Source organism: Piliocolobus tephrosceles, chromosome 11 (assembly GCF_002776525.5).
Source record: "Piliocolobus tephrosceles isolate RC106 chromosome 11, ASM277652v3, whole genome shotgun sequence".
Taxonomy (NCBI): domain Eukaryota; kingdom Metazoa; phylum Chordata; class Mammalia; order Primates; family Cercopithecidae; genus Piliocolobus; species Piliocolobus tephrosceles.
The window spans coordinates 9,439,298-9,464,511 of record NC_045444.1 but is presented as its reverse complement, the minus strand read 5'-3'; the positions used below and the strand labels follow the sequence as shown (position 1 = coordinate 9,464,511).

The 25,214-nt window shown below is 45.2% G+C and overlaps 1 protein-coding gene and 1 pseudogene across 1 annotated transcript in view; one reads left to right on the top strand and one right to left on the bottom strand.

Annotated features, from left to right (window-relative positions):
• Positions 1–15,429, top strand: part of ERCC3 (ERCC excision repair 3, TFIIH core complex helicase subunit) — a 37,523-nt gene extending 22,094 nt beyond the window's left edge. Inside the window, exons 12-15 of the mRNA XM_023225591.2 lie at positions 1,300–1,417; positions 11,371–11,489; positions 13,276–13,428; positions 14,996–15,429. Coding sequence (XP_023081359.2) covers positions 1,300–1,417; positions 11,371–11,489; positions 13,276–13,428; positions 14,996–15,127 — 522 coding nt within the window. The 3' untranslated portion in view covers positions 15,128–15,429. The remainder of the gene's footprint in view (positions 1–1,299; positions 1,418–11,370; positions 11,490–13,275; positions 13,429–14,995) is intronic.
• A 7,175-nt stretch (positions 15,430–22,604) lies between these two features.
• LOC111551565 lies at positions 22,605–25,132 on the bottom strand (annotated as a pseudogene).
• Positions 25,133–25,214: the final 82 nt, after the last annotated feature.

Genomic DNA, 25,214 nt, shown 5'->3' with positions numbered 1-25,214 from the left:
TAATCTATAAAGGCTCTTTGAGGTTTTTTCCAATTCTTTTTGGGATGTAGGAGTTTTAAGTTGTATTTCCTTGTTTATAAAAGAAAAAAAAGTTCATTTCCTACTGTGGCAAAAGTAGGCATTCAGATGAAGTTCTGTGTACAAGTTGGAGATCCTGTGTGTGGCGGCAGCCTTTGCGCTGGTTCCTAGTGTTCCTTGGTGGGTGGTGGATGTCAGCACAGACTTGCGCAGGCCCAGCTCAGGGATGGTTTACTCTGAAATCAGAAGCTGTAGCCCCACAGGTTAGAATAGTCATTCAGGTTCAGACAGACCCAAAGCCCAAAATAAATGAGATTTTACAACTGGGCGGAGTGGTTCATGGGTGTAATCCCAGCACTCTGGGAGGCTGAGGCAGGTGGATCACCTGAAGTCAGGAGTTCGAGACTAGCCTGGCCAACATGGAGAAACCCCGTCTCTACTAAAAATACAAAAATTAGCTGGGTGTGGTGGCAGATGCCTGTAATCCCAGCTACTCGGGAGGCTGAGGCAGGAGGGTTCAGTCGCTTGAACCCGGGAGGTGGAGGTTGCAGTGGAGCCAAGATTGTGCCATTGCACTCCAGCCTAGGCAATAAGAGTGAGACTCTGTCTCAAAATAAATAAATAAATAAATAAATGAGATTCTACGTGATTGTGGCTGGGCACGTAAGCACCAAACCTTCATGTCTATGGCTGGGAACCTTGATGTTTGAACCCCCAGAGCTGAGGAATCCACTTACAGTTAGAATCCCATATGGAGCAGTTGTTCTTCCCAGGTCACATCCCATGTGTGCTGCTGGTGTCAGTGGCCACCAGGTAAGAGTATGGATGATTTTGTGAAGACATATTTCTGTAGCCAAAAAAATGAATGATTCAAAGTCAGTCTCTGTTGAAGGGCCCTCTCATCTCTGGGCTCCTGGCACCCAGCACTCTGAATGTCACTGATGCCTGGGATTAATTCTTTAGGATGACTCTTAGGAGAACTCACACAAGGTCCTGGAGACCCTGAGATGCCTTTCTGAGGTTTATTGCTTCACCTCTCTGCCTGTATCAGATAGACCGTGGTACAAAGAGGATAAAAGAGTGATTATGTTTCAAAGTTGTCTACAGAACTTATTTAAATTTTGGATCCTGTGTGGTGCGGCAGCCTTTGTCCTGGTTCCTGGTGTCCCTTGATGATGGGGGTGGGTGCCAGCACAGACTTGCGCAGGCCGAGCTCAGGGACGGTTTGAGTTGATTTTTTTTTTTCCTCATATATAAAAATCTTCTGATTTGTTTCTGTAGGTAGGTGACACATCATTTGATCTGCCAGAAGCAAATGTCCTCATTCAGATCTCATCCCATGGTGGCTCCAGGCGTCAGGAAGCCCAAAGGCTAGGGCGAGTGCTTCGAGCTAAAAAAGGTAAAGTGGCCTTTCATCTTCTGTTGCAGGAGGTGGCTCCTCTTAAACCACTTGACTTAGGAAGACAATAGGGGTGAGAGCTGCCATGTGCCCTGGGGCTAAATAGACTCTGGAGGGAGGGGATCCCAAAGCAAAGACCTAGATCCTTATGCGCATCATTATTTTTCATGCCTTGGGGGTGAATATGCAGGTGTTTTCCATGACAGTGGCATGGAATCCACACAGATGTGCTCTGTACACTGTGCAGCTGTGTTGGTAGATGGTAAGAGGGAGCCAGAGCGAGGCAGTGCTTATGGGGTAGATGTGGAAGGGAGAAAACAGAGCTGGGCCAGCAGTGTAAGTGGAGGAGCTGGAAGCTGCTTCTGGAACTTGAACAGGAGGCAGGGAAAGGTTTGGTAGGAGCAGCTTGGGCAGACACACAATGGACACATCATTCATAACCTGTACAGAGTGCTGCCCTGGTGGCAGCTTGCAGCAGGGGCAGGGCAAGCGCAGTGAGTGAGGAGGTGCGAATCCGCATTCCTAAGACCTTTTCTGAGGAGGCCTGGCACCCCTGTGCTTGCTTACTGCAGTAAAAGGGCCCAGACCGTCATTGTGGGCGTGGCAGGGACTGACACTCTTGCTAAGAGGTGGCCATATCTGTCTTACTGGGACCAGGGCGCATCCTGAGACAAGGACACAGGCCCTATCCTCAAGGAATTTGCTTATTCAAGGAGGCATCTGGACTGCTGGGATGTTTGAAAATGACAAGATTAGTGGGCATATGTTGGAATTGTACTGCATTCAAGAATGTGTTTAAGAAACATCTAGGAGCTTGTATTTAAAATGGAGATGAGGCAGATAGCATGGACTAGAAATAGCATGGACTGGGGCACCAGACCAGCTGTGTCACCTTGGGCAAATTATTTGCTCCTCTGAGCCTTGGTTTTCCCATCCAAAGTGGGGGTGACAATCCTAGCTTGCCAAGACTGCTGTCAGGATTGAGCTTATAAATCATAAAATGTAGTGGACTGGCTGGACACAGTGGCTCACACCTATAATCCCAGCACTTTGGGAGGCCAAGGCAGGAGGACAGCTTGAGCCCAGGAGTTTGAGACCATCTTGGGCAATGTAGCGAGACCCCATTGATTTGCTTTATGCAATCACCAGAGCCTGCGCCAGAGAAAAGGTAAATAAGCAAGATAAAAGGAAACTTTATTAGCTAGCCAGTGTGAAGAAGGGGCGAAGTTCACCGGTCTCCGGCGGCGGAGGCCAAGGAAGTCGCCCCGGCGTTCCCGGACGCAGTTCCTGGGTCCCGCTTATGAGGAGGGGCCGAGGAAGTTCGCGCCGTGCACCTGCCGGGAGCCGCTTTTCTGGGAGCGGGCAGGCAATAGGCGGGACACGGGCGTGTCAGGGGGCGTTCGGTAGGTGCGGCCAGGTAAATCTCGGTCTCTTGGGATGGACGTCACCTGGCGCATGCCTGGTTGATCTGCACCTTCCCGGGTGCCGGCTACATTCTCGCGCCCGCGGGAAAAGTTGGTGATGAAGAACCTGGAAGTACGCCATCTTAGTCCCCTTTGTTCTTTGTTTCCCTCTCCCTCCGTCCAGACACCCATCTCTACAAAAAATAAAACTAGCTGGGTGTGGTGGTGTGTGCCTGTGGTTCCAGCTACTTGGGAGGCTGAGACAGTAGCTTTTATAAACTGACAGGAATATGATCTGCTAGTAAATGTGAATGTAATTCATTACTTATTCCTTACTCTAATTTGAAAACTCCTTTATTGGTTGACTGATTGATTGATTGAGACAGTCTCACTCTGTCACCCAGACTGGAGTGCAGTGGCACAATCTTGACTCACTGCAACCTCTATCTACTGAGTTCAAGTGTGATTCACCTGCCTCAGCCTCCCGAATAGCTGGGACTATAGGCATGCACCACCATGTCCAGCTAATTTTTTTTGTATTTTTAGTAAAGATGGGATTTCACCATTTTTGGCCAGGCTTGTCTCTAGTGATCCACCCACCTTGGCCTCCCAAAGTGCCGGGATTACAGGTGTGAGCCACCGTGCCCAGCCTTAAAAACTCCTTTAAATGTGAATAGAAGGTTGGGCACGGTGGCTCACACCTGTAATCCTCGGAGGCTGGGGCGGGCGGATCACGAGGTCAGGAGATCGGGACCATCCTGGCTAACATGGTGAAACCCCGTCTCTACTAAAAATACAAAAAATTAGCCTGCCGTGGTGGCAGATGCCTGTGGTCCCAGCTACTCGGGAGGCTGAGGCAGGAGAATGGTGTGAACCTGGGAGGTGGGGCTTGTAGTGAGCCGAGATCACACCACTGCACTCCAGCCTGGGCGACAGAGCAAGACTGTCTCAAAAAAAAAAAAAAAAAAAAAAAATGAATAGAATTGTTTTCTTACTAAAAACACTAACATAAGACACTTGGCTCCTGTCTTTGCATGTCTGAGCTCTTCTAAGACAGAAACAATTACATTCAAGGGCAGTATGCTTAACCTACTGACATTTGAACTACAAAGCAGAAATGTTCAGATTTTCCTGAAGGATCAAGTCTTTCAGGCCACAAAATTTTCTGTCCTAGTTTCTTAAAACAGTAGTCCCCCCATATCTGCAATTTTCCTTTCCACATTCAATTACCCGTGGTCAACTGTAGTCTAAAAATATTAAATGGAAAATTCCAGAAATAAACAGTTCGTAAGCTTTAAATTACACACTATTCTGAGTAGCATCCAGGATGTGAATTCTTGCTTTGTGCAGCATATTCATGCTTAAATTCTCCGCACCCATTAGTCACTTAGTAGCCATCTCAGTTGTCATGGACTGTCACTGTGTCTCAGTGCTTGTTTTCAGGTAACCCTTATCTTACTAATGGCCTCAAAGCACAAGTGTAACTATGCTAGCAATTCAGATATGGCAAAGAGAAGCTGTAAAGTGCTTTCTTAAAGTGAAAAGGTAAAAGTTATTTAAGAAAGGGAATAAAAATCTTATGCTAAGGTTGCTAAGATCCATGGTGAGAATGAATCATCTTACTGTACAAGATGATCATCCCCAGAGCACATAGCCGTCAGACTTTCCAAGGTCAGTACAAAAGAATCTTAAAGACAGCTAGAGAAAAGGGTCATATAACTCATTATGCTAACAGCAGACTTCTCAGCAGAAACTTTACTAGTCAGAAGAGATTGGGGGACTGTTTTTAGCATTCTTAAAGAAAAGAAAAGATGGCGTAAACCCGGGAGGCGGAGCTTGCAGTGAGCTGAGATCCGGCCACTGCACTCCAGCCTGGGCGACAGAGCGAGACTCCGTCCTCATAAAAAAAAAAGGAAAAGAAAAGAAATCCTAGCCAGGCACGGTGGCTCACACCTGTAATCCCAGCACTTTGGGAAGCCAAGGTAGGCAGATTGCTTGAACTCAGGAGTTCGAGACCAGTCTGGGCAACATGACGAAACCCTGTTCCTACAAAAAATACAATTAGTCAGGTGTGGTGTTGTGTGCCTGTAGTCCCAGCCACTTGGGAGTCTGAGGCAAGAGAATCGCTTTAGTCTGGGAGGCAGAGGTTAGTGATCTGACATCCCACCATGGCACTCCAGCTTAGGCAACAGGACAAGACCCTGTTTAAAAGGGAAAAAAAAGCAGGCCAGGCGCAGTGGCTCACACCTGTAATCCCAGCACTTTGGGAAGCCGAGGCAGGTGGATCACCTGAGGTCAGAAGTTCGAGACCAGCCTGGCCAACATGGTGAAACCCCCATCTCTACTAAAAGTACAAAAAATTAGCCGGGCATGGTGGCAGGCGCCTATAGTCTCAGCTACTCAGGAGGCTGAGGCAGGAGAATTGCTGAAACCCAGGAGGCAAAGGTTTCAGTGAGCTGAGATTGTGCCATTGCACTCCAGCCTCGGCAACAACAGCAAGACTCCACCTCAAAACAAAAAAACAAAAACCGAAAAACCATAATGAGACCCAGTCTCTTTAAGAAAAAAATAAAAAAGGAAAGAAATCCTAACCAAGAATTTCATATCCTGCCAAACTAAGCTTCATAAGCAAAGAAGAAATAAACTCTTTCCCAGACAAGCAATTGCTAAAAGAATTTGTTACCACCAGACTGGCCCTACAAGAGATGCTTGAGAGTTTTAAACATGGAAATGAAAGAATGGTGACACCTGCTACCACAGAAAGACATGTAAGCACATAGCCCACAGACCCTGTAAAGCAACTACACAATCAAAACTACAGAGCAACCAGCTAATGACACCATGATAGAAATAAAGCCTCATGTATCAATATTAATCTTGAATGTAAACAACCTAAACCCCCTACCTAAAAGACATGGAGTAGCAAATTGGATTAAAAACAAGACCTAGCCTTCTGCTGTCTTCAAGACACCTGTCTCACATGTAACAGGACCCATAGGCTCAAAGTAAAGGGAAAGGGAAAAATCTATCACACAAATGAAAAAAAAGTGTGGGGCAGGGGGTCACTATTCTTACATCAGATAAAACAGACTTTAAACCAACCACATTAAAAACGGACAAAAAGGTCATTACACAATGATAAATGGTTCAATTCAACGAGAAGACTTAACTATCCTGAATATATATGCACTCAACATTGGAGCACCCAGATTCATAAAACAAGTACTTCTAGAGCTAGGAAAAGGCTTAGACAGCCACACAATAGTGGTAGGAGATTTTGACACCCCACTGACAGCATTAGACAGATTATAGAGGCAGAAAACTGACACATTCTGGACTTGAACTATTGGACCTAATAGACATCTACATAATACTCTACCCAACAACCCCAGAATATATATTCTCATCCGCCCCCAGAATATACTCTTAAGATTGATCACATGGGCCGGGTGCGGTGGCTCACGCCTGTAATCCCAGCGCTTTGGGAGGCTGAGGCCGGCAGATTGCCTGAGCTCAGGAGTTTGCAACCAGCCTGGGCAACACGGTGACACCCCATCTCTACTAAAATACAAAAATTAGCCGGGTGTGGCAGCGTGCGCCTGTAGTCCCAGCTACTCGGGAGGCTGAGGCAGGAGAACTGGCTTGAAGCTGGGAGGCAGAGGTTGCAGTGAGCTGACATCATGCCACTGCACTCCAGCCTGGGCAACAGAGCAAGACTCTGTCACAATTAAAAAAAAAAGAAAGTTAATCATGTGTTTCGCCACAAAGCAATGTGAGACTTTAGGCTCAACTTTATTAAAGTCTCAATAAATTCAAAAAAGTCAAAATCATACCGAGCATATTCTTGGATCACAGTGGAATAAAAGTAGAAATCAGTACCAGGAGGAACTCTCAAAACCACACAATTGGCCAGCACAGTGGTGCATGCCTGTAATCCCAGCACTTTGGGAGGCCAAAGTGGGAGGATGATTTGAACTCAGGAGTTCAAGACCATTCTGGGCAACATAGAGAGACCCCATCTCTAAAAAGAAAAAAAAAAAAAAAAAAAAAACCCACACAATTACATGGAAACTAAACAACTTGCTCCTGAATGACTTTTGGTTAAACAAATTAAGGCAGGAATCAAAAATTATTTGAAACAAATGAAAACAGATACAACATACCAAATATCTGGGGTACAGCAAAGATAATGTTAGGAAAGTTTATAGCAATGAACACCTACATCAAGAAGATAGAAAGATCTCAAATTAATTTGACATTTCATCTAAAGGAACTAGAAAAATTTAAAAAAGCTAACCCCCCAAACTAGCCAAAGAAAAGAAATAACTAAAATCAGAGCAGAACTAAATGAAATTCAGACCCAAAAACAATACAAAGGATCAGTGAAACAAAAAGCTGGTTCTTTGAAAAGATAAATAAGGCCAGGTGCAGCAACTCACACCTGTAATCCCAGCACTTTGGGAGGCCAAGGCAGACAGATCATAGGAATTTAAGACCAGCCTGACCAACATGGAGAAACCCCGTTTCTTCCCAGCTGATCCCCAGAAATACAAAAGATTCTCAGAGACTTATAAATACCTCTGTGCACACAAACTAGTAAATCTAGAGGAAATAGATAAATTCCTGGAAACATGCAACTTCCCAAGATTGAATCAGGAATTAATTGAAACCCTGAACAGATCAATAAGGAGAAATTGAATCAGTAATTTTTAAAAAATATGGCCCAGGCATGGTGGCTCACACCTCTAATCCCAGCACTTTGGGAGGCTGAGGCAGGTGGATCACCTGAGGTCAGGAGTTCCAGACCAGCCTGACCAACATGGTGAAACCTTGTCTCTACTGAAAATACAAAACTAGCTGGGTTTGGTGGTATGTGCCTGTAATCCCAGCCACGTGGGAGGCTGAGGCAGGAGAATTGCTTAAACCCAGGAGGTGGAGGTTGCAGTGATCTGAGATGGTGCCACTGCACTCCAGCCTGGGCAACAGAGTGAGACTCCACCTCAAAAAAAAAAACAAAATCTACCAACTAAAAAAGTCCTGAACCAGATGTATGCAGTTCTACTGAAACTATTCAAAAAACTTGAGGGACTTCACCCTAACTCATACTATGAAACCAGTATCATCCTGATACCAAAATCTGGCAAATACACAATGAAAAAATAAAACTACAGGCCAGTATTCCTGATGAACATAGATGCAAAAATCTGTAACAAAATGCTGACAAAGCAAATCCAGTGGCATATCAAAAAGTTAATTCACCACAAATAGGCTTTATTTCTGGAATGCAAGGTTGGTTCAACATGTGGAAATCAATAAATGTGATTCACCACATACATAAACAGAATTGAAAAGCATATAATCATCCTAATAGACACAGGAAGAGGTGTTTCGTTTTTTGTTTTTTGTTTTTCTTTGAGGCGGAGTCTCGCTCTTGTTGCCCAGGCTGGAGTGGTGCAATGGTGCAATCTTGGCTCACTGCAACCTCCATCTCCCAGATTGAAACTATTCTCCTGCCTCAGCCTCCCAAGTAGCTGGGACTACAGGCATGCAGCACCATGCCCAGCTAATTTTGTATTTTTAGTAGAGACAGGCTTTTGCCATGTTGGCAGTGCTGGTCTAGAAGGCCTGACCTCAGGTGATCCACCCACCTCAGCCTCCCAAAGTGCTAGGATTACAGGCGTGAGCCACCATGCCCGGCCTAGAAAAAGCTTTTGATAAAATTCAACATTCCATCATGTTGAATTCTCAACAAATGGCATTGAAGGAACATATCTACAATAATAAAAGCCATCTATGACAAACTCACAGCCAACATCATACTAAACAAGCAAAAGCTGGAAGCATTCCCTTTAAGAACTGGAACAAGACAGCCGGGCGCGTGGCTCACGCCTGTAATCCCAGCACTTTGGGAGGCCGAGGTGGGTAGATCACGAGGTCATGAGATTGAGACCATCCTGGCTAACATGGTGAAACCCCATCCCTACTAAAAATACAAAGAATTAGCCGGGCATGGTGGCAGGTGCCCGTAGTCCCAGCTGCTTGGGAGGCTGAGGCAGGAGAATGGTGTGAACCCAGGAGGCAGAGCTTGCAGTGAGCCGGGATCACGCCACTGCACTCCAGTCTGGGCGACAGAGCGAGATTCCGTCCCCCCCAAAAAAAAAAGAACTGGAACAAGACAGAGCCCACCCTCACCACTCCTATTCAACATAGTACTAAAAGTTCTACCCATACCGATCTAGCAAGATAAAGAAATAAAAGGCATCCAGATAGGAAAAAAGGAAGTTAAATTATCTGTCTTCCTAATGAGATGATTCTATACCTAGAAAACCCTAAAGACGCCACCAAAAGGCTCCTAGACCTGATAGGCAACTGAGTAAGGTTTTAGAATTCAAAATCAGTGTACAAAAATCAATAGCATTTCTATATAGCAGTAACATTCAAGCTGAGAGCCAAATCAAGAACACAATCCAATTTATAATAGCTGTAAAAACAAAAGACAAAACCTAGGAATAACTACAGAACACTCCTGAAATAAATCATAGGTGACAGAAACAAATGGAAAAACATTCTATGCGGAAGGATTGGAAGAAAAAACGTCATTAAAATTGCCAAGCTGCCCAAAACAATCTACAGATTCAACACTATTCTATCAAATTGCCAACATCATTTTTCACAGAATTAGAAAAAAACTTATAAAATTCATTTGGAACCACAAAAGCACCTGAATAGCCAAAGCAAGCCTAAGCAAAAGGAACAAAGCCAAAGGCCTCACAGTATCCAACTTCAAACTATGCTACAGGGCTTGCAGTAACCAAAACAGCATGGTACTGGGACAAAATGGACACATAGACCAGTGGAACAGAATAGAGAACCCAGAAATAATGTCATATACTTGCAGCCAACTAAGTATAAGGAGTACCTTCCCCACTGCATATCTGTGCCAATTTTGTTGAATTGGCAAAAATATGCAGTGGGAAAGGTACTCTTTATTCAAATAAATAGTGCTGGGGAAACTGACTAACTGTATGCAAAAGGATGAAACTGGACCCCTGCCTGTCACATATAAAAAGCAACTCATAATGGATTAAAGACGTAAATATAAGACCTCAAACTATAAGGATCCTCGAAGAAAACCTAGGAAATACCATGTTCACAAAGTTGTGCAACTATCACCACAATTCATGTTTAGAATATTCTCATGAGCTCCCAAAAGAAACCATCATCCATGCACAGCCACTCCTGATTCCCTCTTGTTCCCTACCCCCAGCCCTAGGCAGCCCCTAATTTACTTTCATGTCTGTAGGCCTTTTCTGTACATTTCATGTAAATGGAATCGAACCATTTGGGGCCTTCTGTGACTGGTTTCTGTTCACTTAACATAATGTTTTCTTTTTTTCTTTCTTTCCTTTTTTTTTTTTTGAGATGGAATCTCACTCTGTTGCCCAGGCTGGAGTACTTGGCTCACTATAACCGCTGCCTCACAGGTTCAAGGGATTCTCCTGCCTCAGCCTCCCATGTAGCTGGAATTATAGGCATGAGCCACCATGCCTGGCTAATTTTTGTATTTTTAGTAGAGACAGAGTTTCACCATGTTGGCCAGGCTGGTCTCCAACTCCTGATCTCGAGTGATCCACGCCCACCTCGGCCTCCCAATGTGCTGGGATTACAGGTCTGAGCCACCACACCTGGCAGCATAATGTTTTCAAAAAATTATCCATATTGTAGCATCTGTCAGTATTTCATTCTTTTTTATTGCTAACTAATATTCGATTCCATGGACACACCACATTTTATTTATCCACACATCTGTTGATGGACATTTGGGCTGTTTCCACTTTTTGGCTCTTAGAAGAATTCTGCTGTGAAATTCATGTACAAATTTTTGTGTGGATATAGTTTCATTTCTCTTGGATTTATGCCTGGAAGTGGAATTGCCAGGTCATGTGGTTATAACATTGTGTTTAACATTTTGATGAACTGCCAGACTATTTTCCAAAGCAGCCGCATCATTTGCGTTCTCAGCAGCAATGCATGAGGGTTCTAGTTTTTCCACATCCTTGACAACAATGGCAGTTATCTGCTTTTTTGATTCTAGCCACCCTCGTAGGGATGAGGTGATAATTTCATTGTGGTTTTGAGTTGCATTTCTGTGGTGATTGATGGTGTGAAGCATCTTTTCCTGTGCTTATTGGCTATTTTTATATTGTTTTTGGAGAAATAATCTGTTCATATTCTTTGCCCGTTTTATAATTAATTTGTCTTGTTTCAATCGTTTTTTATGTAACCTAGATACAAATCTCTTATCAGATACATGCTTTCCACATTTTTTTTTTTTGTTCTGTGGATTGTTTTTTCACTTTCTTGATGGTGTCCTTGGAAGCATAAAAGACTTCTAAATTTTGATGCAATCCCATGCCAAGTTCAGGTGGTAACCCCGAGTGCAGGGCTTTTCCACTGCAGTGCTTGCTTTTGAACCTGGGACCCTGAGCTCTTGGCATTCTAATGGCTAATGTTGTCTTCTTTCTTTCCTTTTCTCATTTTTTCCCGCAGGGATGGTTGCAGAGGAGTACAATGCCTTTTTCTACTCACTGGTATCCCAGGACACACAGGAAATGGCTTACTCAACCAAGCGGCAGAGATTCTTGGTAGATCAAGGTTATAGCTTCAAGGTACATATCCATTTGGCCTCTGGTTAGACTAGGACCGAGGCCTTCTTGGTACCCTGGCCTTCAGGAGAAGTGAGGACCACTGTCAGCAGGCAGGCACCAAGCATTAGGGGATTAGAGGCCTTGCCTCAAACTCCCTTGATCTCTGCATGAATCACTGAGGGCAGCTGTTGGCGGGAAGTGTGCTGTCCTGGCAGGACTGAGATGCCACGGCATTATGGCCAGCACTGTGTGAGTCTAAGCCCCGCAGGGCTGCTTTCTCAGGGATGTCTCTCCCGGTAGCTAGGAGAGCTCTTCCTTTCATCAGCTGGTAAGCTCCAGGCCTTAGTGTGCCTCAGTTTGCCTCCCAGACATCAGAGCCATCCCTGTACTGCAAGTCAGGTATTTTAATAATTGGGAAATTCTAAAGCTTTGGCTGACTTTCATTGGCTGAGGCATTTGCTTTCTTTCCTGTTACACAAATATTATTTTTATGTCAGTATTTGGTGTCCAGAAGAGCTTTATATTTGGGGGATAGATGGAGGGTTCTAGAAGTAGGGGAATTAAATTACCCTTATGGTCCACTAAAAGGACATCCCTAGAACATCAGACTCCCAGGTTCTTGATTGCAAAAGACTGCAATCCAGGCTGCCTTTTAGATACATTTTTAATGTGTCTCTTTATGCACTGGTGAGAATTCCCATTATTGGCCTTAGGAGGACAGGGTTGTCTTGCCTCCCCTCTTTTAGCTAGAGGCAGCGACACTTTTCAGACCTCATGCTGGCCTAGAGGACAAGATGCTTGGGTTTTGAGCCCAGTTTTTTGGAGGATTTGCATTGTGACCGTTTTATCCATCCATGAAAATCCCTGCTGGTAATAGCATTCCTACCTCCTGATTCCTGCCAAGCTGTGAGGGTAAGAGGAACACCAAGTCAGAAAGAGCTGCTCTGAATTCTTTGAAAGGTGACCTTGACAAAAAGGCACAATACCATACCTTAGTAGTTTGTGTTGGTTGGAGCTGTGTCTTCGGTGCTGCCTGTTGAGGAGCAGTCGTTGGAGTTCCCAGAGTCATGACCTGGAGTGGTTGGGCCCTGGGCAGACGTGCACATCGTCTATACTCTGGATCCCTGCCCAGAAGGACTCAGATCCTTACTTCTAGGAATTTTCCTTTAGTTAACGTTATGAGAATTGGAGGGAAGGAGAGTTCCCTTTCCAGAATGAACCCAAGTTTTCTGCAGGGATAGGGAGCCCTTGTAATAAGTTATCCCCATAGAAATGAAAACCCAGTCTCCACCATGCTGTTCTTACTCTTTCAGAGCAGTTCTGTAAATATCTTCCTGATATCCTATCATTTTCATTTTCATGTGCTCATTCCTGCTGGAAGCCCCAGTTGCTGGGCACAGCAGATGCCAGGGACCTTCTCAAAGGGCCACAGCATGTGCTTTCCAGTCTCTTGTCCCTTCCTTTGCCTGCTCCAAGATGTGAAGGCTACCCGAAGGAGCCTTTTAAACTTACTGAGATTCTTCCTGTTGATCTTCCATACATGATCATTTAGATGCTATGTGTTGGGGGCAGATTTCTCTGAAATTCCTGTGTCCCTCCGGTCTTGAGATTGTTAGTCAAGCTCCATGTTAAAAGCAGCTCCTGATGCTGGTCTCTGGAATTCTAGGGAGAAGCTCTCCATTGTTGGCCACCACAGTGGCTGGGCCTGGGGAGGGAAGTGAACAGAGCAGGTGGACCCAGGAGAAGACAGAGGAGGGTTGGGGAGAGAGAGCAGAAGGGAGCATGTCTGCTGGCTTGGGCTTTGCAGGTGATCACAAAGCTTGCTGGTATGGAGGAGGAAGACTTGGCGTTTTCGACAAAAGAAGAGCAGCAGCAGCTCTTACAGAAGGTCCTGGCAGCCACTGACCTGGATGCCGAGGAGGAGGTGGTGGCTGGGGAATTTGGCTCCAGATCCAGCCAGGTGAGTAAATGGGTGAGGAGGGTCCAGGTGTCAATGCTCCCACAGGGCAGCGTTTGTAGACACAGACACAGACATGTAGTCTGTGGGCCCCCGGATGGGCCCATGGGATTTTTTTGGAAATGTCGGAAAACACGGAAGAGATGAGTAGAAACAACCCTTGTTGCCCTTTTGGTGTGTGCCCCTGGTCCTGTTGCATACAGCTGAGCTCGCAGTGGCTGTGACTGTCTCCTGCTTTACTCACACGAGTATTCGTTAGATCTTGATGTTGAAGCCCAGGATGGCAAGCAGGTGACCCCAGCTCACCTTGGTGGCGACTGGAGGGAGCGTGATGGGCCGGGGCACGTAGCTCCCCACACAGGGCTGCCATTCCTGCTCGTGGGCACACAGTTCTCTGGTTCCTCCTCAGTGATAAAGCTGAGCCCTCTAGCCCCTAAGACAGCTCTGAGGTCAACTCTTGTGGTAGCTTCAATACTTAACTTTGAAAACTGTCGAGTTCTGTGAAAATACTCAACCTTTCATTTATTCTACAAATCTGCCTGCTCTAGGCCAAGCAAATATATGGTCTAATTAGTGAGAGCATCATTATGGAGAATTATCAGGCCTGTCCAAGGGGAGAAGTGCACTTTAGTCAGGTGCGTGTGAAATTCAGTTGCCGTTAGAGCTGGAAGGTGAGCAACTGCTGGGCCAAGGAAGCAGCTGTGCCTGCGGAGGGGCTGCCCTCCCTTGAGCCTAAGGCTTTTCTCCCCCGCTAGGGAGCACTCTCCATGGGAACCCAGGAGAGTGCTCTCACTGCCCTCACCGGTTGTAAGGAGGTGCGTGGTTCATTCTCCTCACAGGATAGAAATGTCAGGATGGATATGGTTATCCCCGTTTTACAGATGAGGTCATTGAGGTGAGGTGCAGACATTAATTACTTGCCCCAGGGTTACTCAGGGACAGGTGCAGCCCAGAGTCAAGCCCAGAGCTTTCTGTCCTTCCACTTGATTCAAAGCCTCATGGTGGTGTCTCAGGAGATTTTAAGGGACTTCTGCCTTAACTGTTAAAAAAAATTCTGTTCAGAACAGGCATGGTGACTCATGTGTATAATCCCAGCACTTCGGGAGGCCGAGGCGGGAGGATCGGTTGAGTCCAGGAGTTTGAGACCAACATGGTCAACATATGGAGACCCTGTTTCTCTCTTAAAAAAAAAAAACAAAAACTGTTCAGAAGCTGTTGTTAAGTGAGGCAGTGTGCCTTATGGTTAAGAACAGTCTGAAGCCCGGCTACCTGGGTTCAAGCCTCATCGCCTTAAGAGCTATGTGATCTTGGCGAGGTTACTTCATCTCTCTGTGTCTCAGTTTCCTCTTCTTTAAGGTGTGGATTATAATAGTTTTGAGGATTAGAGGAGATAATGCATGTCAAATGCTTAGAACAATGCCTGAGACACAGTAAGCGATCTGTAAACATTATTTAAATTGATGTATTAAATTTATGTAAGTCTTACAACATTTGCTGTGATTATACGTATTATAAAAGGAGTGTCTTTTCTTCTGGAGACTAACATGGGCTGGTCCTCTCTTCCTGGCAGGCATCTCGGCGCTTTGGCACCATGAGCTCTATGTCCGGGGCCGACGACACTGTGTACATGGAGTACCACTCATCACGGAGCAAGGCGCCCAGCAAACATGTTCACCCTCTGTTCAAGCGCTTCAGGAAATGATGCTGAGGCAGGGTACTTCGTTCAAGACCGGCGCTTGGCACCCTCGTTGGAAAGGGATTTTCAGCATAACATTTTCCTTCCACCTCCTTGACCTTCCCTCCAGCGTTGGCCAAACTGTGCTGAGGAAACTGCCTCAAGGGCTTGGCTCTGCCTTCATGGGTCATCTAGGGTTTTATAAAGGAGGAGGAGACAATATTTTTTCAAACTTTCTGGGGAGTGGGGTCATTTCTGTATATAAAACATTTTAATATTTAAGGTGTATTTATCTTACTGTTCTGAATAAACAGAATGGACCATTGAACTACTCTTCATTGTACAAGTGTTTTTATGCTGCTTCCTGGGCATGGGTTATGTCTGGATGACCAGCCTCCATCAAGGCCCTACTTTGTAGCCTGCACAGATGAGTAAGATGGAGCCCCTCCCCAGGGAGCTACCAGGGAGCTGCACCCTGAGATAGAAGAAGCCTCGGCAGGAAAGACCTGGGGAACGGGGAGGGTGATCCAGCTGGAGGGAAGAGCCTGGGCAGTTGACTGTGGTCCCCGCTCACAGCTTAGCCAGGTGGATTCAGACTGGGGCTTCAGCCGCACAGCTTCCTGCTCTTCTGGTGGTTACAGCTATTCCTGCAGCCTTGTCCAAGGTAGACACCTACATCATGAAGGCCTTCCAGGTTGGCTCCTGGTGGTTCATCTCTGAAAGAGTGACTTCTTGTTTCTCCCCCGAAGTACGTTTTTAGATATTGCTGAGGGGCTAGATTCCTCTGCTAATAGCAGTTTAGTGCACTTGGGTGTTTTAATTGCTACTTTATTTTTAATGGCTTTGGGCTTTTCTCTTCTGTTCCTGGTATGAAAGCAAAGGTGTTGAGGAAAAGACAGTCCAGGCAGGATTGCTTGTTGGAAGGTAGGCACCCATGAGGCATATCCTCCTTGCAGAAAGACTTGTGATTCTGAGGAGGAGGCTCACTCCCTCGAACGGGAAACAGCGCCCACACTTGGGGAGTGAGTGTTGAAACCCTGGCCACGTAAGGCCTCCGAGTGGAGTCCCTGCCCATCCCCACAGCTCGGCAGCAGCTTCCTGTACTCAGCTCCAGCACAGGTGGGCTGCTGTCTGTGATGCAGCCACAGACTGTCTGAGGAGAAGAAAGTATTAGGTTGGTGCAAAGGTAACTGGCTTTTGTCATTACTTTTTTTTTTTTTTTTTTGAGACAGAATCTCGCTTTGTTGCCCAGGCTGGAGTACAGTGGTGCAATTTCAGCTCACTGCAACCTCTGCCTGCCAGGTTCAAGCGATTCTCCTGTCTCAGCCTCCCAAGCAGCTGGGACCACAGGCACCCGCCACCATGCCCGGCTAACTTTTTGTATTTTTAGTAGAGACAGCGTTTCACCATATTGGCCAGGCTGGTCTCAAACTCCTGACCTTGTGATCCCCCTGCCTCGGACTCCCAAAATGCTGGGATTACAGGTGTGAGCCACTGCGTCTGGCCACCATTACTTTTAACGGCAAAAAACAGAATTACCTTTGCACCAACCTAATACCTCTTTCATCAGGGGGCTTTGAAGCAAGAGCCACCTGCCCCACGTTCCGCCTCTCTGAGCTGACCTTTTGGTGACAAACACTCTCTCATAGTCTAGTCAGCAGCTGGTGCTGCCAGGCATCTAGCCACTCTATCAGGGCAAACCCCAGGAACGAGTAACAGGGCCCTCACTAGGAGGAGAGGGCCTGAGCAGCCCTGTCTGAGGTGCGTGCTTGAGCCCACAGACTCGCCTGTCATGTAACCCTGATAGACGGCACTCAATGTTCAAACTTGACTGTAACCATTACTCTTTTCAGTCTCGCCTCCTGTCATGCCTTTACACTTGAGACTCTCAATACTGAGCACTTCCTGTATTTTCACATTTCTGGCCCCCGTTTTCTTGTCTATTGACAATGTTGAATTTTACCTGAACCCTGTGATCCTAGGAAATAGACATATTTAAAGGAATCCCTTGTCCTTGGTGTTCTGGAAAATAGTTTACTGCAGAGAACCATCCTTCCTGGTATGACTCATGAATGCTGCCCTTGAAGACCCCAGTCGAGGCCAGACACAGGCCTTCTAAATTCCCATTCTTTGCCTCATAAATTAGCTAAACTGCTTGTCCCCAGTGATCAATGGGAACAAAATGCTTGTGAACCACACTTTGGTTTAGATTCTCTTCTACCCCAGGACCCCTGAACTTTGATTCACCCTCCCTTCCACCCCTGGAGAGAATAGACTGGACTCAGGGTAAGTCACTGATTGGATCTACTGTCCCACCATGCCATTCCCCTTCATCCCACTTCTGTCTTCTACTTGCTTCCCCTCCCTATAAAAGAAAACCCCTTTGCCTAACCCTGAGACAAACAGATCTTATGTTCAGTGCATTCTCCCTGCTGCAATAGTACGCCCCTCCCCACCACTTTGCAACAATCCTTTCAAATAAAGTCTCCCTTTACCAAGTCCAGATTTTTTCTTCTTGTTTTTCTTAACATTGTCTGTTCTGTGAACTTAAGCTCCAGATCTTTTTATTTGACATCATGTAACAAGTTTTTATCTAAATGTCCAAATGTCTGTTGGTAATACATAAAAATACAATTCATTTATACGTATCAGTTTTTATATATCATTTCTCAGTCATGCAGTCATGCTAAACTCAGTTCTAGGAAATTTTTCTGTAAATTTCTAGAATAATTCAGCTAAAATCAGTGAAGATATAGAACACTTGAACAATACTATTAACCAACTTGACCTACTTGACATTTACAGAATACGCTGCCGAGTAACAGCAGTGTAAGCATTTCTTTTCAAATATACACATCACTTGCGAAGATAGAATCCATGTCAGGTCCTACAAGTCCTAATATATTGGAAAGTATTTAAGCCATACAAGCCGTAATCTGTGCCCACAGTGGGATTAAGTTAAAAGTCAATAGAAAAAGAGTCTGGGAAACTCTCAAATATTTGGAAAAGGTAGTGGTTAATTTTAGGTGTCAGCTGAGTTAAGGGATGACAGCTCACTGGTAAGCATTTTTGAGTGTGTCTGTAGGAGTGTTTCCAGGAACGAGGAGCATTTGAAGCTGTAGATTGAGTAAAGCAGATCCACCCCCACCAACGTGGGTGGGCCTAATATATCCATCAAGGGACCACCAGATAGAGCAAAAAGGTGGAGGAAGGGTGAATACAAACTGTAGAATACAATATTGATTTATTAAAAAATGCAGTTGGCTGGGCGTGGTGGCTCACTACACCTGTAATTCCAGCACTTTGAGAGGCCGAGGCAGGTAGATCACCTAAGGTCAGGAGTTTGAGACCAGCCCAGCCAACATGGTGAAACCTCATCTCTACTAAAAATACAAAAAAAAATCACTGGGTGTGGTGGTGAGCACCTGTAATCCCAGCTACTCAGGAGGCTAATGTGGAAGAATCTTTTGAATCCAGGAGGTGGAGGTTGCAGTAAATTGAGATTGCACCACTGCACTCCAGCCTGGGCGACAAGAGCAAAACTCCATCTCAAAAAAAAAAAAAAAAAAAAAAAAAAAGAAATCTTTTTATATACTCAGCGACAAACATTTGGAAGTTAAAACAAAAAATACTATTTACAATAGCATAAAAAATATGCAATGCTTAGGGATTATCTTATGAAATATATCAATTCTGCCTGTATTAGCCTATTAATGTAATCTTTTTTTGAAACAGGGTCTCACTCTGTCACCCAGGCCAGAGTTCAGTGGCGCAATCAAAGCTCACTTCAGCCTTGGCCTCCTGGGCTCACGCGAGTCTCCTGCCTCAGCACCCCAGTCCAACCCGGTAGCTGGGACTACAGGCATGTGCCATCATACCCGGCTAATTTTTTTTTTTTTTAATTTTTTGTAGAGACAGGGTCTTACTACGTTGCAAGGCATGGTCTTGAACTCCTGGGCTCAAGTGATCTTCCTGCCTTGGCTTCCCAAAGTGCTGGATTACAAACATGAGCTACAGCACCTGGCCAGTTTAACAAATTTTAAATCAAATTCTTAACCAGATTTGTCGTGGAAACTTACAAACTAATGGTAAAATAAATGTCAAAGAATAAAGAAATAAAAGTATCGAAGAGAATTTATAAGGACAGTGCAGTAGGCACAGAAAAATATACCAGTGGAATGGAATACAGAGCCTAGAAAAATATTACTGAGAACTTGATCTGTGATAGCAGTAGCATTATGTAAGTTTGTATACACACACCTACATATCCTCCTTCATCTATATCCATTCCAACAGTATCTTTCTATCTACCCCCATGAGTTCACTAAAATTTCTACACAGGGTTTGTTTATTTATTTTGAGATGGAGTTTCACTCTTCCATGCAAGCTGGAATGCAATGGTGTAATCTTGGCTCACTGCAACTTCTGCCTCCCAGGTTCAAGCGATTCTCCTGCCTCAGCCTCCTAAGTAGCTGGGATTACAGGTGCCCACCACCACACCCAGCTAATTTTTTGTACTTTTAGTAGAGATGGGGATTTCACCATGTTGGCCAGGCTGGTCTCGAACTCCTGAGCTCAAGTGATCCACCCGCCTTGGCCTCCCAAAGTGCTGGAATTACAGGCGTAAGCCACTGGACCCAGCCCACAGGGTTTATTTTATCCTGTATTTTATGTTCACAACTTCCTTCTTTGACAATGAGAAAACTGACTCCCATTTTACACAATATATTAAGTATTTTCTTACTTGCTCCCTTGCAGAATGTACAAAAGTCATTTCAGACCTGTTAATTTATGCCTTTGTGAAAATTAGATTTTAATTTTAATTCGAGTTCTAATTAGGTGACTCTAATTTTCATTTAACTCTAATTTTAATTCGAGTTAATTGTTTGTTAGGGACGTTTGGGTTTGTAACCTGAGGGCACAGGGTCTTAATCTTGTGTTGCTTGTGTTTTTCCCCAACCATCCTTCAATGTGGTTATGTCATTCATTTCATGAGCAGTTTCATTCATCTGGGGGCTTTTTGTATCAAACTTTCATTTATATAAGATTGTCCTTATCCTTGTTGATCATTTATTTATTTATTTGAGACGGAGTCTCGCTCTCTCGCCAGGCTGGAGTGTAGTGGTGCGATCTCAGCTCACAGCAACCTCCGACTCCCAGGTTCAAGCAATTCTCCTACCTCAGCCTCCCAAGTAGAAGGGATTACAGGCACGCACCACCATGCCCAGCTAATTTTTGTATTTTTAGTAGAAACGGGGTTTCACCATGTTGGCCAGTCTGATCTCTATCTCCTGACCTCGTGATCCTCCCGCCTCAGCCTCCCAACGGGCTGGGATTACAGGTGTGAACCACCACGCCCAGCCGATTTTATTTATTTTTCTGTTTTGAGCATGTAAAACGCTAACATGATTCCAACGTCTAGACTACACAAAAAGTGATATTTAGGAAAGTGCCTTTCTCTTATCTCTGTTTCCTTTGTGTTTTTCATCCCTTTCTTGACATTCCCTGTAGGTATCTAATTTCAGTTTCTGGTTTATCTTGCCTGTGCTTCTTTTTAGCTGAAATGAACAGATATATGCGTATTTTCTTATTTTTCCTTCTTTCTTTTTTTTTTTTTTTTTTGAGACGGAGTCTCGCTCTGTCGCCCAGGCTGGAGTGCAGTGGCCGGATCTCAGCTCACTACAAGCTCCGCCTCCCGGGTTTACGCCATTCTCCTGCCTCCGCCTCCCAAGTAGCTGGGACTACAGGCGCCCGCCTCGTCGCCCGGCTAGTTTTTTGTATTCTGTAGTAGAGAAGGGGTTTCACCGTATTAGCCAGGGTGGTCTTGATCTCCTGAACCTGTGATCCACCCGTCTCGGCCTCCCAAAGTGCTAGGATTACAGGCTTGAGCCACCGCGCCCGGCCTTTCCTTCTTTCTTATTTTTTCTTTTTTATTTTTTCTTCTGTCTTACACAATAGATATTATACAGTAGATAATCTTTTGCACTTTTTCTTTAACTTAATAAATTCTGGAAATTGTATCAATTCATTGAGGTCTTCCTCATTCTTTACAACCTCATAGTAGTTCATTGCGCGAATGTACCATAGTTCATTTAAGCACTGTTAGATGTGTGGCATTTAAGTTGTTTAAATTATTCTGCAATTGCAAACAATGCTTCAATAATAAACCTTGTGCAAATGGGTTTTCTCATTGTTAAAAGTGTATCTTCAGGGTGAATTCCTAAAAGTAGGATTGCTGATTCAAAGGTAAATGCAGGGACAGGCTCAGTGGCTCATGCCTATAATCCCAGCACTTTGGGAGACCGAGGCAGGAGGATCACTTGAGGTCAGGAGTTCCAAACCAGTCTGGCCAACATGGTGAAACCCCATCTCTACCAAAAATACAAAACTTAGCCAAGCACATGCCTGTAGTCCCAGCTACTTGGGAGGCTGAGGCAGGAGAATCCCTTGAGCCCAGGAGGCAGAGGTTGCAGTGAGCCAAAATCTTGCCACTGCACTCCAGCCTGGACAACAGAGCAAGACTCCATCTTACAACAAAATAAAACAAACAAATAAACAAACCAAAAAAACCCAGCAGTCCAGATGTGGTGCCTCACGCTTGTAATCCCAGCACTTGGGAGGCCGAGGCAGGTGGATCACCTGAGATCAGGAGTTCGAGACCAGCCTGGCCAACATGGTGAAACCCCGTCTCTACTAAAAATACAAAAACTTAGCCAGGCATGGTGGTGGGTGCCTGTAATCCCAGCTACTTAGGAGGCTGAGGCAGGAGAATCACTTGAACCTGGGAGGCAGAGGTTGCAGAGAGCTGAGATCGTGCCACTGCATTCCAGCCTGGGCAACAAGAACAAAACTCCATCTCAAAACAAAAAAGCAAAATAAACAAAACAAAAATGGTGAATGCATACGTAGTTTTTTTTTTCTTGGTGTAGAATATTTTTTTTTTCGCATGAATCAAAGTTTAGTTCAGTGGGAAATAATTTTAATCAAAGAATTGTACATTTTCTTCCCACATATCCTGTTTTGTATTAGGAAATTACATTGTGATCCATTTCACTATAAGTAAAATTATAAGTATTACAAAATACTTACAAGAAAATATTAAAAATAACTGAAACACAAAAGGCGAGATAAAGTAAACTGGTTCTTCAGAAATCTCTACTCCAATGCCCATAGCACACAAGAAGAGAGTCAAAACAATTAAGTAACTAAGATCTCCAGATCACAAATTTCCAAAGAACTGGAGAAGGGAAAGAAATGGTGAAAATCGTGGTGTGAAAGGGAATGGATCTTAGCAGCACTGCTTCAATAACTGATCTATTCTGAATGAAATACCCTCTTTTCTGTGCAGTAAATTCTGAACAAGGCTGTATTTTAGGAGATTCCTTGAACTGAAATTAGAAAACACCCTCACAATGGAAACAGTTCTTTCATCTAAGTTTAATAGGAGCCTCTTTCTCCATGGGCCACTGTTGTGAACAGAGGCCTGTTCGGGCATCAGAAGCTGTCACAGTAGCCCTTGCATCTCTTTCATGAAAGCCTCTTAGACATCATCCTTAGTTTGTACCGAGACAGGAACAGAAGGACCAGATTTGGGTGCTGCTTTGGAAAGAGGCACAGCAGAATCATCCTCTCACTTCCTTTTTTTTTTTTTTTTTTTTTTTTTTTTGAGATAAAATCTCACTCTGTTGCCCAGGCTGCAGTGCAGTGTTGCAATCTTGGCTCACTGCAACCTCCACCTTCTGGGTTCAAGCCATTCTCCTGCCTCAGCCTCCTGAGTAGCTGGGATTACAGGTGTGCGCCACCATGCCCGGCTAATTTTTGTATTTTTTGTAGAGACGGGGTTTTGCCATGTTGACTAGCTTGGTCTCAGACTCCTGACCTCAAGTGATCCCCCCACCTTGGCCTCCTAAAGTGTTGAGATTACAGGCATGAACCACCGCGCCCGGCCCCTCTGACTTTCTTTGGAGAGCAGCAGCAGCCCCTTTATTCTCCCGACGTACTCTCAGTGCAGTGGGCACAAATTGAGTAATCTCTGCCTTGGGGTTAGTGATCTGTGGCTTGACACTGATGGCTGCTGTGGCTTCTTCTCAGTGGTGGCTGCACTCGTATCATCTGTCTTGGGCCACTGAATCAAGTTGGGTGGAGCACTGGAAACCCCAGGGTTTGGCCAGGGAGCTGGTGGGAAAAGCCCAGAGGGGCAGGTCCATGCAGAGGCACCAAAGGTGGGCACATCATGCCAGGACGAGGTGGAGGAACACCCAGAGGTGCGGTGGGAGGTACTTTTGGTGGGAGTCCCCTAGGAGGGGGACCGGGAGGCAGACCTGGAGGTGGACCTGGGGGAGGGCCAGAGGGTCAGGCTAGTGTTGGTCCTGGAGGTAAAAGTTGGGTAAAGGCCCTCAGAATCCTGGCATTCCAGGTGATCTCAGGAATGGAGGAGGTGGCCCAGGAGGCCGTAATGGTGGAGTAGGTGGTGTCCAAGAGATGGTGGTCCTGGCATGGGATGTACTTGTATCTGAGACGGAGGAACAGACTGGGGCAGAGCCTGCCTCTGTGAAGAAGCAGTGGATGTGCCATCAGAATGAGATTCTTCTTTACACTGTTCTTGTGATTGTTTTTCTGACTGAGATTTATCAGAATCATCTTCGTCATCGTCCACTGAAAATTCCTCTACTTCTGGTCCCTCCTCAGGAATTTCTTGACGTGCCATAGGAAGCATCATGGCTTGAAGAAGAGTTAACTCCTTCATGTTCTTCTTTTTCTTGATTTTCCAGGCATATCTGCGAACTGTACACTCAGACCCGAGTTCTTTTCTTCATTGCTGTCTCTCTCACCATCATCACGGTGCACAGTTCATCCCCCCACTTTCTCCATCTGGTCTGTTGTTGTCACCATCATCAGTATTGTTACCATGCTTATGTTGGTCCTTGTCCTCAGAAGGGTCATCATCTTCACTGGTGCTAGAAACAGCATCATCATGACCTTGCCGGGTAAGTTCAGGTCTATGTAACACGTCTTCTTCATCTCACCTATGAGGGGGAAGACCCAGGGCAAACCCACTTTACGGCCATACATATGCACGACTTGAGGAGGAGGTGGGCTGGGGGAGGGCCAGGAGGTTTTCTGCCAGGGGGCAAACGTGGAACATTACGCCCAAGAAGAGGAAGGATAGAAACTGCCCGAGTTGGAGGTCCATAGGCTGAGGTTTTCTTAAGGATGGAGAGTGGCTGGGACCAGGAAGTGGGATGTCCTGGATCAAAACGTTGGAAGGAGCGTGCGGCGTATCTTTCAAAGGAATGCCCTCCACTTCTGCATGCTGAGCATTCTTGACAGCAGCAAAATTTTGGCTAAGTTGAGCCCTCTTCTGTTCCTACTCTACTTCTAGCTTTCTCAAGTCCTTGCAAATAACTGGATTTTCTTTTTCATAGAGTTGTAAAATACGTTCAAAGGTTTCACGCAGTTTTTCAAGCTTGTTTTTCAGTACTTTCTCATTTAATTGTGGCTGTTGCAGCGGGTTCAACTCCATTGCATCCAATTTATCCATGCCCCAGATAATCTGTTTGGGATCCTTCATTTTAAAAACCGCAGCTCTGGCCGGGCGCAGTGGCTCAAGCCTATAATCCCAGCACTTTGGGAGGCCAAGGCGGGCAGATCACCTGAGGTCAGGAGTTCGAGACCAGCCTGGCCAACATGGTGAAATCTCATTTCTACTAAAAATACAAAAATTAACCAGGTGTGGTGGTGCATGCCTGTGATCCCAGCTACTCAGGAGGCTGAGGCAGAAGAATCGCTGGAGGTGGAGGTTGCAGTGAGCCACTGCACTCCAGCCTGGGTGACAAGAGCAAAAAACTCCATTTCAAAAATACCAAAACCAAACCAAATCAAACCAAAACAACAACAACAATAAGCACTGCAGCTCGAACCATCATGTGCTGTTTTTTGTTCTTTAATTCTCTTCTGGGATTCCTTTTGGACTCGGTCTGTGGGGTTCATACACTTTCCACTCTTGGTGGATGAGGTCGGTCTCCATCCCATGTGGACAATTTGTATGGTTTACTGTTCATTTTTTTAAAAAAGAAAGAAAGAAAGAGAGAGAGAGAGAGAAAGAGAGAGAGAG